At 38.6% G+C, this 17,821-nt stretch overlaps 1 protein-coding gene across 1 annotated transcript in view; it reads right to left on the bottom strand.

Moving 5' to 3' along the window:
• Window positions 1–17,821, bottom strand: part of PCLO (piccolo presynaptic cytomatrix protein) — a 382,545-nt gene that overhangs the window by 171,442 nt on the left and 193,282 nt on the right. Inside the window, exons 5-6 of the mRNA XM_057550295.1 lie at window positions 10,653–15,735; window positions 8,266–10,280 (exon numbers count right to left, since the gene is read on the bottom strand). Coding sequence (XP_057406278.1) covers window positions 8,266–10,280; window positions 10,653–15,735 — 7,098 coding nt within the window. The remainder of the gene's footprint in view (window positions 1–8,265; window positions 10,281–10,652; window positions 15,736–17,821) is intronic.

Raw genomic sequence — 17,821 nt, 5'->3', positions numbered from 1 at the left:
CTGGACTTCAGATTTCTCATCTTTAAAATATGGAATAAAATAAATATAAAACCTACAGAAAAGAGATGGTTTGGATCTCTACCAAGCAACTGAATTTGAAACTATTTTATTAGTTATATAAGGCTATAAAAGTATTAACTAGCTTATGTATAGATGTATATGTATAGGCATATATGTCTATTACAAACATGTATTTTTATGTTGAACATAGTGATAAGAAAAAGTAAAGCAACTATTGGAATACATTTTGATGCCACTATGTACATTATACCTCAAAACTTTTCCAAATTTTTATATCACAATCATTTTAGTTGCTTGTTATTTTATTTCAGTAATAGCACATGTGGCAGATTATAGAATCCTAAATAAGTAGTAGTTCTAAAAAACATAAACAAATATACAAAAGTGCATGTCTGTTTCTTGGGAGGGGATGTATTTTCGAGAATATGTAGGTAGCTTTATGTAGAGTCAGTTTTAAACTGCACAACTGTTCAAAAGAGGTAGTGTACTGAATTAAGAATATTATGATAAAATACTTAGAAAGCTAATAACTGTTAAATGATGCTCAGTGTTTTTAAACTGGGTCAGTAATAATCAATGCTCTATTAATTCAGAACTCCTCTGTGTTAAACTAGTATTTCCTAATATTTAGCATTACATTTTCAGCAAAGGTCTTTCACTGAACATTAGGAACATACGTCTGTTTCTTATAATTATGTTTATTGGCATAGTTTGAAATGTAGATGTTAAGAAAAAATAACACAAATAATCTGATTTTTTTCCCCTTCAGTCTGAAAAGGTTTGTTTTGAAATTAATCCTTAGATACTGATTACAATGAAATAGCAAAGGTTAACTACTGAACACTAAATTGATGAGATCAATTTTAAAAATTTCTGGTTTTCACTGACATTTGTCTACATGTATACATTCATTTTGATTTTTATCAGACCCTAATAATAATTACCATAAATTATTATTTTACTGCCATTTATTTTGAAAAACACTTTAACATACTATTTCCTATTTTATAATATATTATAATAATATATAATAATAATATCCAAGATTTTAATCATAAAGAAGAAATATGATAAGAAAAGTGTACTAGCAATGAAGAGGGTGTAAAAGCTATAGGAAAAAATGAGGCCTCAGCTATTTAGAAAGCCAGTCTTTAATATATGAATACTTTTTCTCTCATATATGTAAATATTACCATTATAAAACAGCTTATTTCATCAAAGTCAGTTTTAATGGACTGGTTTCTTATGTTGCTTTCCAAAGACAGTAATGAAAAACAACCCCTAAAAAATATTATTCTTCAAATCACACTTGGTTACCACGGTCATTATTTCTTAAATCTGTACATTCTGACAGAAATAAAATTGACAGAAATAAAATTTCTCAATTTAGGTTATGGAAATTACTCTCAGAAATAGACATTAAAGGGTTCTAAAAATCTTAAAAATAGGTATCAAAACAGCAATCAGTGAAGCAAAACACATTCTTGTAAAAATCAGCTCATGAATACCATCTGCTTTGCAACAGGATCCTGGCTTAAACTCTAGAACAAAAATATTTTAATAAGGAGTTTGTCTATTACTAAAAGAGCTCTAAAATTGTTCAACAAGTCTAAGGGCAGGAAAAACAGTTTTAACACTTGGCAGTTTATGTAATTTTAAGACCAGACAGAGGTGACAACATTTTAAATGTAGCTTATTTTAGTGCAAAAAAGTGGCATGTATCATTATTGATAAAAAGTGCTATTTCTTTTGATAGAAAAAAATCATTGCTTTTTTTTTAAAGACAGATAAATCTTGGAATGATAAATCTAGCTCCAAACAAATCCTTTGAATTTACACTGCTATTTCTTCCAATGGCTATGACATTCTCTCCTGATTTTGTAGAGAACATGCTACATTACCTCCTTTTTTTTTTTTTAATATTTTAACAATTTATTTGAGCAAAAATCCACTTGAGTCAGGCAGCATCCAATCTAGCAGATAGAAAGAAGCTCCGAAGAGCTGTACAAAATGAGTTTTACAGGCAGAGGGGAGTGGGAACAAGGAAGTTATACTTTGCAAAAAGAGTGAGTTTAACCTCCTTTCTTGACGTTCGTGATCATCTGGGGTCATGATGTAAACAGTTTCATTGTGTAAAAGAAAGAAAAAGAGCCTGAGGAACATGTTTTGGTGCTCTGGTTTATGAAAGTTGCATAGGTGTGATGCTCGAGGTAATCCACAGACACACACAAAAATACTGGACTGAAATAAATTTGAGAAAGTGTTTATCATCCATTCAGCAAAAGAAGAAAAACACAGGGGAAAGCAGAAGGAAAAACTGTAACCCTGAACTACACAAGAAGTGTAGTACGGAGAATGAATAAGATTTATTTGTTTTGCTTTGTTTCTATTTTTTGTTTTAGGTGGGAGCAAGGAATTGGTGAATCACCCCCAAATTAAAAGCAGTTTAGTGGAGAAAGCGGTCGGTTCACTAATTCATCAAATTAATTTATTGCTATAGAGAACCTACTGTGAACCAGGCATTGTTCTGGGCACTGGGGATATAGCAGTGAATATAATTAACAAAAATCCTCACCCATAAATTCTGGTTGGGGAAGAGAGACAATACATGAAATTATAAAGGAACAGACATAGTACTTTTGATAATAATATGTGATATGGAGAAAAATCAAGAAGAGCATAAGGATAGAGTGTTAGAAAGGTGGGTGGTTTTCATTTGGTCAGTCAATAAAGGCCTTATTACCTAAAAGAATAACTTTAAAATGGTTATAAAGAACAGGAATCTAAAATTTCTAGAGAAGCACCATTATATATTTCATAGACCATGAAAGGCACACAGTTACTAGGAGATTTGAAAATTTTTTCTACTAACCCATAAGGTAAAGCTCTTTAATGACAGTCAGCAAATTTCTGCTGAGGAAATACAGAAACTGCCAAATGTACCCCCGTGAGGAAAGGGAATTAACTGGATATCTACAATTGCCAGACTCAGTGATGGGAAGGTTGTGTTACTTTCATTCAATCATTACAGATGATTTGCTCACTCTCCACTAGTGTCCACGCATTTTTAATTATTTGACTTCCATAAAACATTTTAATTGAAGAATTCCACTGACGAAAGTTAGAAAAAAATCTATGTGCATACCATTTTTTCATTACAAAGCTTATTTCTTTCTGTGCTTTTTCTAAATCATGATGACAATACATTATTTTCAAGTGGTATCTAAGTAGCAAGCTCAACCCCATGGGAAGGAATAAATTCTAAATTTACTTTAGTTGTATCTCTTGGGAATTTTCATGGGGAGCAATCAGAAGAACTCAAGTAAAAAGGTGGTAATTTTTTTCCATCTTTACTCAGAGTTAAAATTTTCTGTTTGTAAAAGGAAGCAGACCACAAGATAAAAGTGTTTGGTTATATAAAGTTGTCAAAAATAGAATTTGGCTTTGGGGCTGTGACTTTGATACCAGAGTGATAAGGTCTAGAAAAGAGATACAGCTCACCTCTTACAGACACGGGGGAATATTACATAACTCAATAAAATGATCTCAGATAACTCCCTGCACCAGTTATGCCCACTCTGTATTATTTTATGATTTTATGTTAATTAGTGCTAATTTAACCAATTAAATCTATGAGATATCTTAGGGCTAAGCATGAACTCAAAGTGTCAGTGAAAGACTAACCAGATGATATAGACTCCTGCCTTGAAATTTGTGTGTCAAAGGTGTAACCACAGTTCCATGATGGAAAAACTCTATCAGAGTTAAAGGATCTCAGCTAGTTGTATTCCTATAGAGTACGAATGGAATAAATTTAAATCTCTGATGTTTAAAGTTGCAGAATTAAGACAAATGTTTGGAAACTCCAGGAAGAGAGATTTTACCCATATGGAAGAACTTTGTAATAATGAAAGCTCTCCAAAAAGCTTGTGAGATAGTTACTAAGAAAAAAGTAACTGAGTATGGAAAGAGGACCAAATGCAGACAAAGCAACAAACCATAAAAACAGTCTACATTTGCCTATGAACAAACAAAAAGGGCAATATAGTGCTTTCATGTGTGTTATGGGTTAAAAAATAAATAAAAAGTTTGTTGGAAGTCCTGATCCTTAGTACCTCAGAATGTGAAACTACTCAGACACAGGATCTTTACAGGTAATCAAGTTAAAACAGGTCTTCAGTGTTGACCTAATCAATGGGACGGGTGTCCTCATAAAGAGGGGAACTTTGGACATACAGACAGACACACAGAGAGGGAAGACAATGTAAAGAGACACAGAGAGACCACCAACTACAAGCCAAGGGACGCCGGAGGCTAGCAGAAGCTACGAGAGAGGCCTGCAACAGCCCTCAGAAAGAACCAACTCTGCTAACATCTTGATTTTGGACTTCTGGCCTCTAGAACTGTCACAATACATTTTTGTGGTTTAAGCTACCTAGTTTGCGGTACTTTGTTACGAGAGCCCTAGCAAACAAATACGATACTTGGGCAAGAAGAACAAAATGATCCCAGTGGTGGGAGGTCAAGCATGAACTCTGCCTCATCCTGTAAGTTACCACAGTGTCTGGAAAAGAGCAATGAATGGATGAATGAGATAATGAGTGAATGTAAGCAAGAATAAGTTAAAAAATGAATAAACCTGATGGAGATTTAAATTGGATTTTTTGGGAGAGCAGAGGAAATGACAAGATAAAAAGACACCAAGCATGGTACTGAATTAGCAAGAAGAATCAGAAAATGTCCCATAAGCCTCAGAAGAGACTAATAAAGAATAACTGTCAGGTGCCAAGTTTAACATTTGAACCCTGGCCAGGTTACTGGTTTATTAAAGAACCATGATAAAGGCACTAGCCTACTCTGGGCTTTGCTCCTCATCTGTAAGGTGGTTGGACTAATAGCTAAATGCTATTTAACTTGTGCTCAGTTGTTTCAAATATCTATTCCGTAACATCTTACAGAAAAACCCAGACAAACTTTTTGGCCAACCCAATACATAAAAATAAACAAAGTGGAACTCACACTTTAAGCAAAGGAGGTATCAGTTTAGATTATCAACAGGACTTGCTAGGATGGGTCTAGATTGTGGCAATGAAAAGGTAAGCAGCCAGAGTCTTTTAATGCATGTCTTAACCCATTGCTTCTATGCTTATAATCCTTCCTTTAATAAATTTATTCAATAAATACTGAAGGTCTGCTTTGTGCCAGGCGCTGTTCTAGGCTCTTGGGACTACAGAGGCAAACAAAGTAAGATTTTCATGACCTTGTAGAGGTTATGATCTACTGGATAAGGAAGATGATATTTGATTAAATATGTATTAATAAGTAATATACACAAATTTAGAGGGTGCAGGGATTCATGCTGATAGACATTTAGAGAGTGAGGTAAGGAGAGTTTCTTTGCGGAAGTGAAATTTAAGCAGAAACCTGTACACAGGAGCGAGCCAGGCAAAGATCTGGGGAGAGAGAGATCCCAACAGGGGTCCTGGGTGGGGATGAGGTTGGCACATCCAAAGAAAGGCAAGGTCAGTGACTGGAGCAGAGCGAGAAGGGGGGTAAATGTAGGAGTGACCAATGAAGTTGTGAGTCGGGATCACATGGGTCCTTGTTAAGAAATTTCTAATGTATTCTCATGAATCTGTTGAGAATCTACTGGAGAGTGTGTGACAAAATCTGATGTACACTTTAGAAAATCACCCTAGGTGCAGTTCAGAAAATAGACTGTAAGGAAGGCAAGCGTGGTGAGGTCCACGGGCTAGGGCACAGGGTAAACAAAAAATGATGGTGGCTTGGTCTAAGCTCCCCACAGCCGAGGGAAGTAATCCAAACTTGCAGTCAGCAAATCAGATCCCCTGGGACCTATTCCTTCCTTATCTTTCCAGTTTCACTTATAGTAAACCCCTTCCTCCTTCTCCTTGCTTTATGTCTGTTCACCTGTCTGAACCTTTGCACATCTGTTTCCTGTATTTAGAATGACCTCCATTTTTGCACATCTGTTTCCTCTATTTAGAATAACCTCCATTTTTCTCTTCATGGTCCAACAGAGATCTCACCTTCCTGTTTCAGAACTTCCTCTTTGAAACATTTCCTGGAACTTCCAGGAAGAGAAGTTACTATAGAATCTCATATAATATAAAACTGATCTTTCATGCTGAATTACAAGTGTTACTATGTCGAACTGGATGGTGTAATTTTTTTTTCAGTTTTATTGGTGTGAGAAAACTAATGATATGGAAATTACTGAGCTAAACTTAAACTCACAACACTATGAATATCACTTAGGTTATTCTTTTCAGTACAACTAACATTTAGTAATTCATGCTTATAACTGAGAAACTCGTTTTAGTTTAAAACACTCAAAGAGTGTTTAGAAATTTGCCAAGAAATAAATTTAAAAATTCACATCTTAGAATCAGAGTATCTTAAGTGCTAAAAACATTGCCTGTATATAAAATGGTCTACCTTGTGTGTGCAATAAAACAGTATTTTTGAGTCTGTATACAATTATTCCATATTAAAGTATGCATTGAGTGTGACCAATTAGAAAAAGGAACTACTGGATTGTGCTCCAAGGCTCAGTACACTTAGGATTTTTCAGGCTCAGAGTATTACTTGGTAATTCTGTTCAACTTCTTTTACGATTAGACAGGTAATCAGTATCGCTGGTACAATCAATAATAAAACTTATACAACCCACTGTATCTTTCATTTTGTACTTCTAAATCCAAAGTGAATACTGCAAGGAAAAAATATTGACACCTGAATCTCTTCTATCCCAGAGCTCATTTGAATTAAGGGTATAGGGCCATACGTTAAGTAAATGATGAATACACCAAGTGGAAAAGCCTGTTCTTTCTAATGACAGAAGCCTTGAATATAACTTTAAAAAACTGTTTAAAAATGTATTTTCAAAGATTTCCAAGTAACTCTTTGGATGAGTTCATAGGGCACAGCTGTAAAAATAGATACCTATACATTATAGCCGAGTTAAAAATATTTCTTGCAATATATTTAATTCTAGAAACAGTTATACATTAAAACAAATCTCTGTAAACTGAATGAAATCTCAGTGCACCAGTGGTTCCCTGACTTAAAACAGTTATGACCTGTCCCCCACATGAAGACAGTCACACACTGTTTGAGAAAGTCCATAATAACAAAATGCCCCCACGAAACTAGAAAACTTGTAAGAATTTTTAATTTATTAATATGACTATCAATATGCCTATATACCTAAAAATTGACTTACAGTTACATATAGTGACATATTTTTCAGCCCACAGCCAATGTTTAATGTATATGGGTTGCTGGCAACAGAGTGATATCTCAGAAAAACCTATTTAGACGCTTCGGGGTTTGAAGATCTAGAGTTCAGAAACCAGTGCATTAGGGGAACTCTTAATCTGAACATAAATCTAGTTTTAAATAGAACTATCAGATTTATCAATAACCTTCTAAAGAATTATATATTAGGTTTTCTTTAAGTAGGATACACCTTCTTTTATACCTGATTATTAACATTTCTTATTTTCAGCTATAGAGATCTTCACCAATGTGTCCAACATACCTATATGTTCTTTTCCCTTTGAAGCATATTTTTAAATAATTACACTCTATTATTCAAAGGAACATAAAAATTAATTTTTCCTCTGTAAGAACTAGGACTAAGGCTTATCTGAGGTAGATTAAGAAAGTTTCCAGGAACAAAATAAGCATGGATGAACTATGAAGATTATTTTACACTTTCTGCTCTAGAAATGCTCTCTCTGGAGCAACAAAGGTTAACATTCTGGAGGAAGGAAGAATAGACTGATTAAATGATCTCCACAGATCTTCCCACTAAAGAATTCCAGTATCCACGGGTTTAAACGTTTGGTCATCCTTTGCCTTATCTATTTATGTTCAATGCTTATTCCATCATACTTGAATATGAATATTAATTGTACTCACCACAATCAGTCTACAATTGACACTTGGGAGATTTCAAGATTAGAACAAAATTTCAATCTCATTACATCATAAAATAATAACCTTCTCTCTCATTTTTGTCTCACGTAATATGGTCTTTTTGTGGTATTTCTACATGGATGTATACTTTTCTATCTTTTCCCCCAAATTTCTAATGAAATAGTCCTCACTGAAATTTAGAATTAGGCACCAGGAGCCTTTACTGCCTCCTAAAGTCTGCAACCACACAGTTAACATCAACTCATCCATTGTCTTCTAACTGAAAAGAAGCACTCTTACCGTGTAGCCCTCGGTATACTGAAAAGGAGCCCTGGAACTTTCGTCTGCTGTTGGACTCAGAGGCTTGGGGTCAGACATGGAGCGTTGCATCATCTTGGCTGTCTTAGGACTTGCTGGGGGAACTTTAGCCATATCGGGGTGCAGTACTTTCTGTGGACTTACATCATCAGGGAGGGGTTTCTCATAAGGTACAAAGGCTGATTCTAAGGCTTTGCCTGGTGAAAGTGGTGAGATGGGTGAATAAAGGACTTTTGGAGATTTGGGTGGGGAAGGAGCCAGCTGTAATGTGGAATCTGCCCGAAGGTGAGATGAATAACCAATCTCTAAAGGTGTTGGGCGTTTCTTGTCTTTGGGTGGAGATGTGGCACCCAGATATTGAGGACTTTGTGTGTCTGAATCTGCTTCTGTTTGACATCCTAAACTGCCCCCTTTGGAAGTCTTTTCTGGTGCTGAAATGTGTTTAATTATTTCTACCTTGGCATCCACGCGTGCCCGTATCGAAGGCGTTCTTATGGTTCCGACTGGTTCAGTTTGCACAGATATCTCTGCTACTGTTTGAACTGCTATACTGGAGACTTTGGAAAGGAGTTTGGCCTTGTCTGCCTCTGTAGTGCTGTCACCGTATTTCCCTACGCGAGCTTTTCTCCTTGATCTAGTAGGCATATCCCATTCATCCTGATCTTCATCATCCGTTTGGACGCTTGTATCGACACTCTTTTTAGTCCTCCTTCTCCTACTCACGTAACTCCGATCCGCTGCATCTTCATCGTCAGTTTGTACCCCACTGTCCACTATCTTTTTAAAGCAGCAGGGATCATCTGCCAGATTGTCCCCCATCTCATCATAGTGGCCACGGACTTTAGCTCCAGAACTTCTCTTTTTGGGTTGCTTCTCCTCTTTTACAACCACGTCTGTCAGAGGTATTTCTGAAACAGTACTCAGGATGCCAGGTGGGGCAATGTACTGAGTAACCCCATCTGACTGAACTGTATACCATCCTTGGCTTTGTGGTATTTCAATCGCCACCACGGCAGAGGCTGTGGTGGTTGTATCTTCGGTCGCCCAAAACTGACCACCTTCTGGGGCAGCATACTGACCTTCCAGAATGGCCTGCTCTGTAGTGGTTTGTGGAGAAGCAGTTGCAGAGGGGTCATAGTTATACTGGTAGATCTGGCGGATCTTTTGCTCCTCGAGCTGCTGGTGAAGCTGTTGCTGCAGCTGCTGGATCTGCTCCAGCTGCAACTGCTGCTGCGCTAAAGTCTCCTGTCTCATCATGAACTGGGCTTGCCGCTCCTCTTCTTGCTGATACAGGAGATGCTGCTTCATTGACTGCAGCTCCTCCAGCTTTTTTTGAACCATGAGCTTTTCCTGTTCTCGGAACCTTTGAATTTCCTGCCGTTCCCACTCTAATTCCTCAGCAAAACGCTGCTGCTTAATTTTCTCCAGTTGCAAGAGCTCACGCTCCAAGTCCAGTTGCTGTTGTTGCTTATCTTCTTCGGGGACGATTAAAAGCGCACTTTCCTCTCCCACCACTTCAGAAAATACTTCAGACGCTGTGGTTAAAGTGGGAACTGAGTCCATCGTCTCAGCTGTCAGAGTTTCCATAGTGATAGTTTGCAAACTGGCATTGATATCAACACCAGTCACTGCAATGTCTGTTACAGATGCACCTGTTGTCAAGAAATATGATCTAGGCATTGGCTGGCTCTGGTGCAGGGCAGATAATGAAGTCACAGCGTCAGCTGCGTGCACACCAGACAAATCCCTCATGGTGTTGCTGAAAATGGAGCCAGGTTGTGTGGTGATGGCAAATGTGGAAGGAATTGGAGTTGCTACTGAAGAATAGACAACACCATTAGATGACCTCAAAACACTCCCCACACCATACTGAGGTCCTGGAGGTGGAGTCATTCTTGCTGTGGAATACTGTGGAGTACTAATCCCAACTCCTGAAATGACTTGTCGTGTTTCTGGATAGGGACCTGTAGTCTTGCTTGAATAATCCATTACCTCACCTGAAACACAGGGTACAGTTATAGTCCAGTTCCCAGAACGAATGATGCTTTTGGGGTTGGAAAGCCCACTCAGTCTTGAAGAACATAATGAACGGGACTGCATGCAAATCCACAGGTTAACCTACCTAGGTGCGGAATAAAAGCAATGTTGAACATGCAGGCACATGCAGGTGACTTTGCGTGGAACAGATTAACAAAAAAAAAAAATGAAGAAACAAAAGCGCACATGTACTCCAAAATATGTTGCCAAAACATCCAAAGAAAGATGAAAAGTAACAAAATTGAAAAAGGGACCACATTGTCATCCTGAAATGAGATGAGGAACACCATAATGATATTTCAAGGAAAGGTCTGTTGCTACATCATACTGACCTGTAGTAATTCTCCCTGAAGTTAGATCTACTGCTGCATCAGTTCCTCCAGAATAATCAAAAGCATTCTTACTTCTATAGAAAAAATGTCCAGCTTCTGCTAAATTAGTGTCAGACATGGAAGGTTTCATTCCCCCAATCCCTCTATAACCATATGGCCCCGCTCGATCATATTGATAGTGATCATCCCTATAACCAAAACGATCCTCAGGAAGAGTCGTTGCAGGCTGCTGTGCCATGCAGCTCCTTCCAAAAGGTAACTTATAAACCACATCACAGCACACAGCTCTTCTTCCTGCAGTCAGATCAACAGGTTTTTCATCATCTTCTATTACTTTGGTCACCACATTTGAAGTAGCTTCATCCATTGTTACAACAGTTCTATGAGACTTTGAGGTACTGAGATCCACTACTTCCCCATCAGTGATGCCCTGTGATGTGGTGCTATCAGTCCATCCATTTGTGACACCAACAGGAGGTGCAGTAATGGGTTTCGTAAGAGCTGATGTCATTGGGTGTACAGAAGTGCTTAAAGATAAGTTTATTGGTGCTTCCTCCCTAACTGTAGGAAAGGCCTGGCCACTTGGTACCCTGTATGGGGGCTCTACATGCTTTGATGTAGTGAGCTGGAGTGGCATTACTGTTGCATGTTCTAGACCCACTAGGCTTTCTGTGCCTGTGGTGTAACTTGCAGTAGCTGTGCACGTGACAACAGTCACTGTCTCGGTGATCAGGGATATTGGAGTCACTCCTGATGAAGTTGCACTGAGATTTATAATAGAGGGCTGGACAGCACTAATTTGTCTCCCATACATTTCACTTATTGTGGTCTGCCTCTTCACATCCATCATGGAAGCAGAAAGATCCATACATTTTTCAGTTACTTTAACTTCTACTTTGGGTACTGTACGCAGATCAATAGCATCACCAACAAGTTGCAACTTGACCTTTTCTTTATACTGTTGCTTCTCTAAATGGAGGTGATCTAGAGCAAGAGGCTCTGGAGGAATGGATATAGAGACACTGCTGAGACCAGTACTAGTGACTGTACTTTTCGCTGTTGAAAACTCAGCCTTGGAAACTTCAGCTGGGAGAAACTGTGTAACTGAAGTTGGGGGTTCTTGAAATGAAGATAGTGTTGTGACAGGGAGAGCAGAAAATGTCTCCAAAGCTCCTGAGATGTACAGGCTCTGTTGTGAAGAACTTGAAATTTCTGTAGCTGTCATAGGAGGAACTACAGAAAATACTGGCTCAATGGAAATCAGATCTTTGGGGGGTGATCCCAAGGGCCAGCTGGTAATAACTTGACTCCCTGAAGAATCTGTTGGAGTCCCAGGTTCAGATGGCAATGTGATAACCACATAAGTTTCCATGAGGGACTTGGAAAATCTTGGCGAGGACTTGTTAGAGTGAGGGGAAAGCGGAGAGGTAGGGGAAGGCAATTTATAATCTGCTGAAGTCACTAAATTTAATGTCATATTTGAAGTTATAGGCAGACCTGTTGGTTTGGGCTGCGTATCTGTTGGTTTTGCGGTAGTGGCTGGAGGTTCAGGAATTGCTGGTTTAGGGGCAACTGGAGGTTTGCTTGGCTCAGGTCTATGTGTAAATACAAGTCCAGATGGAACTGAAGATGGCTTAGGTGGAACAGGAGGACGTGCAGCGGTACATATTTTTGTTATAGGTAACCCATTACTTCTTGGAGCAGCTGTGGTCTCTACTGTAGTAACAGAATCTACTAGGGGTGTAGCTGCAGTAGTTGCAGTCACTGGAGCTGGAACCGTTAACTTTTTTTTAGGATGAATAGTTGGTTTAGGTGAGGTTGGTGGAGGAAGAGGTGGGGGAGGAGGAGGGGGTGGAGGGGGAGGAGGGGGTGGGGGAGGAGGAGGAGGAGGGGGAGGAGGTTGGGCTGATGTGTCCAAAGAAGAACTTCGAAGGAATGGACGAGCTTTGGTTGGAAGACAGGAAATAGAAGGAGTGCCAGATGGCAGCTGAGATGCAGGCTCTGCTTGACCAAAAACGTCTTCAGATAAAAAGCATGTAGTTGAAATCTGCTCCTTCATTGGAATGGCTGTTAGAGAAGAAGGTGTCTGATCAAACACAGTTTCAGATGGGCTAATTTTTGTTAGTTCAGCCTCCGACTCCTTCCTTGTATCTCTGTAAGCTTCCAAAACTTCCAGAATAATTCCATCCGCTGTTTCCTTCTTGGCTTTCTTCACTGGGTCTTTTTCAGATACAGATAAGTCAGTAGAAATAGTGTCAGCAATTAGCTCCTCAAGTTTAGTTCCTACATATTCTATGAGAGAAGGTTCCATATCAGATAAGGAAATCACAATGTGATCAGCACTAGTTCTACCATCTGGTATGGTAGTCCGATCTAAAGATATGTCTTCTGGATAGTCTATAATGCTGCCTGGGAAATATGTTGATGAAGAAATTTCCTCAGAATCTTCAAATTTAGTTACAATGTCCACTGGCTCAGTATAAACTGTGGTTATGCTATCCAGGGTAGTAATGGGCGAGGAGCTATCTGTGGTACAAACTGAAGAAACAGATGATGTGAGAGAGGGTGTGTCAGAGGGTGGGGCAGATGTAGCACTTTCTGAAGGCTCAGAGTAGGTCAAAATCAGTGACTCATGAGCAATTATCTCTTGAATTTCTCTTGTATAATCAGTCACATATTCATCCTCAATTTCTTCTGTTGAAAAATGTTGGGTTATTTTAACATCTGGGATGGACAGTGTTGCACTGCTGGTCGAATCTGTAAGAGATGCTCCTGAGAGAACACTTGACGTCAAAGATGCATCAGGCACCCTGTCAAAGTCCACAGTAGACTCTGTCATATCATCCCTGATGGGGGGCTGGGTGGGACTGGATCCAGGTGTTAATTGCATCTGTTGCCTTTTTATGAGTTCTTCATAGGCAGTATCAGCATCTAATAATTGCTTTTCTTCACTGGTAGAAGTTACCATACTACCCAGGTCCACAATCTCATGGCTTTCTGGGATGATAAAAGAGCTTGAAACAATGTCTTCTTGAGGCAAAACAGCATGTAAGCTTTCTAGCTCATAAAACTCTTTCTGAAGGTCTGTAATTTTCTGCATGGGATCTTCATAAATCTGTTCTGGAAGTCTTATTTTTTGCTCTCTCCCTCTCTGCTGTAAAAATCCATTTTCTTCTTCTTGCCTCGTGAGCAGACTGCCATCAACGGAACCATTGTATGTGTCCTCTACTAAAGATTCATAAATATAATCCTCTATTAACATCCCACCGTACAAAGGCTCTTTTTCAAACATTTCGTCTCGTTCACTTGCAGCTGGAAAAGCTTTATATTTCTGGCTTTTATGCATCATTTCTTCATACATCTCCTCAGCGCTTTTTAATGCCTTTTGGCTACCTTCTTTCTGCATAATAGATTGCTCATCTGTCGGTGAGTATAAAGACACAGCTGTGGGCAATTTATAAACTTTTTGTACTTCGATTATCTTTTCTGGGCTTATTTCAAAGCCTTCTGGGTCTGACTCTATGCTAGGTGAATATTCAGAACAAGAAGATCGATGGAGCTCCTCCATTTCTGCAGCCTGACGTAATTCTTCTGTTGGAGACGCATCTTCAATGGGAGAGAGATTACTGGGTGGTGTCTTTGGTCTTTCCCTCCTTCTCTGAGCTCGAAGTTCATCTTTGTCTTTCTTTGATTTCTTACTAGAACTCTTCCTTTGCTGCTGTTCTAATTCCCGTTGCTTTTCTTGCTCCTTCAATAATTCTTCTTCCTCTCTCAATTCTTCTTCCTCTGAAGAATCTTCAATCGTAGGTAAAAGAGGGCCATGCGATCTGTGTCGAGCTTTGCGTTGCTGTTTGCTCTCTCCTTTTTTGTGACTCGGGCTACTGTCGCTGTCCTCATCAAGTGACGAAACTGATGTAGGGGATGTGCCAGGAGTGAAGCTAGAAGCATGAAGACTAGAAGATCCGTCCCCCCTTGACCGATCTTCCGGAGAGTCTGTCAAGCTTTCCATTTCTAATTCTGGCTCTTCATCAAAGTACAAAGCTGTTTTTTTCTGTGATGTCTCTGCCGAATATTTATCTGTGATAGTGCTATTGAGTTCAATCGTTTTGAATCGACGTAGCCCTCCTCCTCCGGCAACTACAAGTTCTTCACTCTCCTGACTTTTAGTTTCTCTGTATTTAAGTTCAGGACTTTCATCAAAGGTCTCATCGTCTTCATCATGCCACGAATGGCGCCTCCCTGCATCATCATCAAAGCTTGAACTACTTTTTCGTGTCAATCGCCTGTGTTTCCCTGCTGTTCCTTTTCCCTTCCCTTTGGTTTCTTCCTTCTTCTGGCTTTCAATACTACTACTAATCTCTTTGAGCTGGTTCCTAATGAACTCATCATCTTCAGAACCTGAAGCATCTTCATCAGCACTCATTTCTATGATTTGCTTTCGAATGAAGTCCTCCTCTTCACCTGATCCTTGACTATCTTCATGTTTATATTCATCGCTGCTTGATGAACCAACACTAGTTCTCCGTTTTCTTTGTGGAACAGGTGAGTTTTCACTTTCGCTACTGTCTTCAATTGAATCATAAGGCTGCCTTCTTGTAGCCAACTCATCAACAAATTCAGACTTTTCTTCATGGTCCTTTCTGGAAGGGATGTCTTGTTGGCTCTCTTTCTTAACAGTGTCTTTTTCTTCTTGACTCTCTTTAAGCGCCTCTGAAACTGTAGATTCCAGCGTTTCGGCTAAACTCTGAGTTTTCTGTTGGTCCTTAGGCTGCTCAGGAGAAACCTCGCGGGGTTCTGTTTTCTTTCCTGACTTTTCTTCAAGTGTACTTGACTGAGCTTCCAAAATGGATAGGACCATACTTTCTAACTTAGCCAAATCTGAGGGGCTGGATGGGCTGCTTTCTTGTGAAAAGGAGTCCTTTTTGAGTCCCTTGAGCAAATCCTTTTCATCACTGGGAATAAGACTTGGAATTTCACCAAGCGAACTTGATATTCCGTCAGAAGAATATCCTGTGTCACTCAGACCTTGCGGGCTTTTCGGCTGCTGAACACTTGAAGTGTCTGATTTGTCATCTTCCTTTTCCTAGCAGGAAGGAAAAGATACAGGAAAACTTAACATGGTTAAACTAATAACATGGCCTCTCTATTACTCTCAAATAACTATTACAAACTGAGGAATAATTATAGGAATTTTTCAACTACATAACAATTTTTTTTTTTTTAAATCTTTGAGCACAAAAAATAAAAATGGTTGATACATATTAAGGTTAGTTTTCATTTAACTTAAGTTTAATTAAATGTCTATTCTCAATCACAATTGATTTTATTTCATTAATGTTGTATCCTTTTACATCTCAACACCATTTTTCTTCAAAAACATGATTATCTTTCTCGGTACATTTACTTTGGGAAAGAGTTCAAATGGTTGAAGAAAAATTTTAGTAAGTTTCCATTAACATAATTAATACTTTTGGATTATGAGGACAGGCAAACAAAGAATCAGCGGATGGGCACTGTACTTGGCTCCAAGTTGCATGGGATGTTGAAAATTTACCTAACAGAAACAAGCAGGTAACATGGCCATAGTATAATACTCATCTCACCTACCACAAAGGACTTTTTTATTTTTTTTTTGAGAGAGAGATTCAAACAAGGCATTGCCTTTTAAGTACACTTTGAAAGATGTAAAACACTATATTTTACTTGGTATGACTGTTAATATTATTATTCTGTATCATTTGAAATGAATGTTTAGAAAGCGTAAACTTTGAAGAAGCTATGACATAATTGGCCTGACTCAAGGTTTTAGAAAAAGAAAAATATCCAGTTATTATTTTACTAGAGTTGTTAAATCACATTTATCTTCAGCATCCCATCTCAAAGAAATTTAATAAATTTCTTATAAATGTCTTCGGATTTTAAAATACTTGGAATTTTACCTTCACACTATTTCAAAGCCAGATCCATTCAACCAGCACAATAACTAACTTGTGAATGTGAACAGGGGCTTTCCAGGGAGCTGGGACACTTCAGAGACACATCACAGTCTTAAACAACTGGTTTCTTTGGGCTGTGATGAGGCCATGCCAGCAGTTTGCTTTACGAATCAGAGAGGCCTTAAGTGAACTTATGAAACAGAGACTTTTTGCATAAATCCGAATTAAAAATACCTATGGGCAAAATGAAACCCAAGTGATCCAGTTAGTTTCCATGTTTTACAGAGAATGTCAAAATAACCCCACAGCCCTATGGAATGAAGAGGTCAGAGGAAGAGTTGCAGGAGGACATGCTCTGTCTGACCCTGGCCTATGAGGCCACCTGGATTCTACTAAGTCTGTATCTTGAACTAACCATCTTGATATTTTCAATGGGTGTATGGCCATGGGTTTCTCCTACCTATCCACAGCTCGAATGAACAGATGTCAGGTTGCACGAAAAACAAATACCATGCAAACACCTCTTTCTTCCTTCTTTCCTGCCTTCGTTCCTTCCCTACTTTCTTCTTTCATTCTTTTTCTCTTCCTCCTTCCCCTTCCCCTCGTTCTCAAATGTAAAAGTTGTTGGGCTGATACTCATTTTACATTCATTTCCATCTCAATATCTGTCTTTATTATGTATGGCTAAGGAGGTAACTCGAGCATATAGGGTAAAATGCACATTATACGGTAAAATGCTTTTTGCTGAATTTACAACATGGCAATTTAGAAAGATAGTCTGATACATTCTTTATAACTATCATGCAAAAGCAATGACTACTCTTTGGTTTACTAAGAATTAACTTTCCTAGATCATTTCAGATGTCTTTCCAGAAAAGGATTACTTATCTGCCTTTGTGAGACTATAGTAGTTGGGTTGACAAACACTCAACTAATTGGTTTGTTTCTCTTAAGAGCTACTACACACAAGAAAAAAAAACAGGTAAAGCAGTGTTCTCATAAAATCTTTCTGGATGGTCACAGTGGAGGGATATTTCCACCTCCTCACATCCCACACAATACCAGCACAATATTTTGAGTCCAGTATACTTTCTATGCCTTTCCTTGTCTGCCTTCCCACCCGTCACTAAATCACAGTAAATACCGTAACCACAAGGGTGGGGTGCCTAAGCTTCTTGTGAAAAAAAGGTCAAGAAAATGATCTTTCATAATCAAATTTTGATGGTGTCATTT

The sequence above is a fragment of the Balaenoptera acutorostrata genome, chromosome 7 (assembly GCF_949987535.1).
Source record: "Balaenoptera acutorostrata chromosome 7, mBalAcu1.1, whole genome shotgun sequence".
Classification (NCBI taxonomy): Eukaryota; Metazoa; Chordata; class Mammalia; order Artiodactyla; family Balaenopteridae; genus Balaenoptera; species Balaenoptera acutorostrata.
The sequence above is the reverse complement of the archived record's forward strand: the minus strand, read 5'-3'. Positions and strand labels throughout refer to the sequence as shown.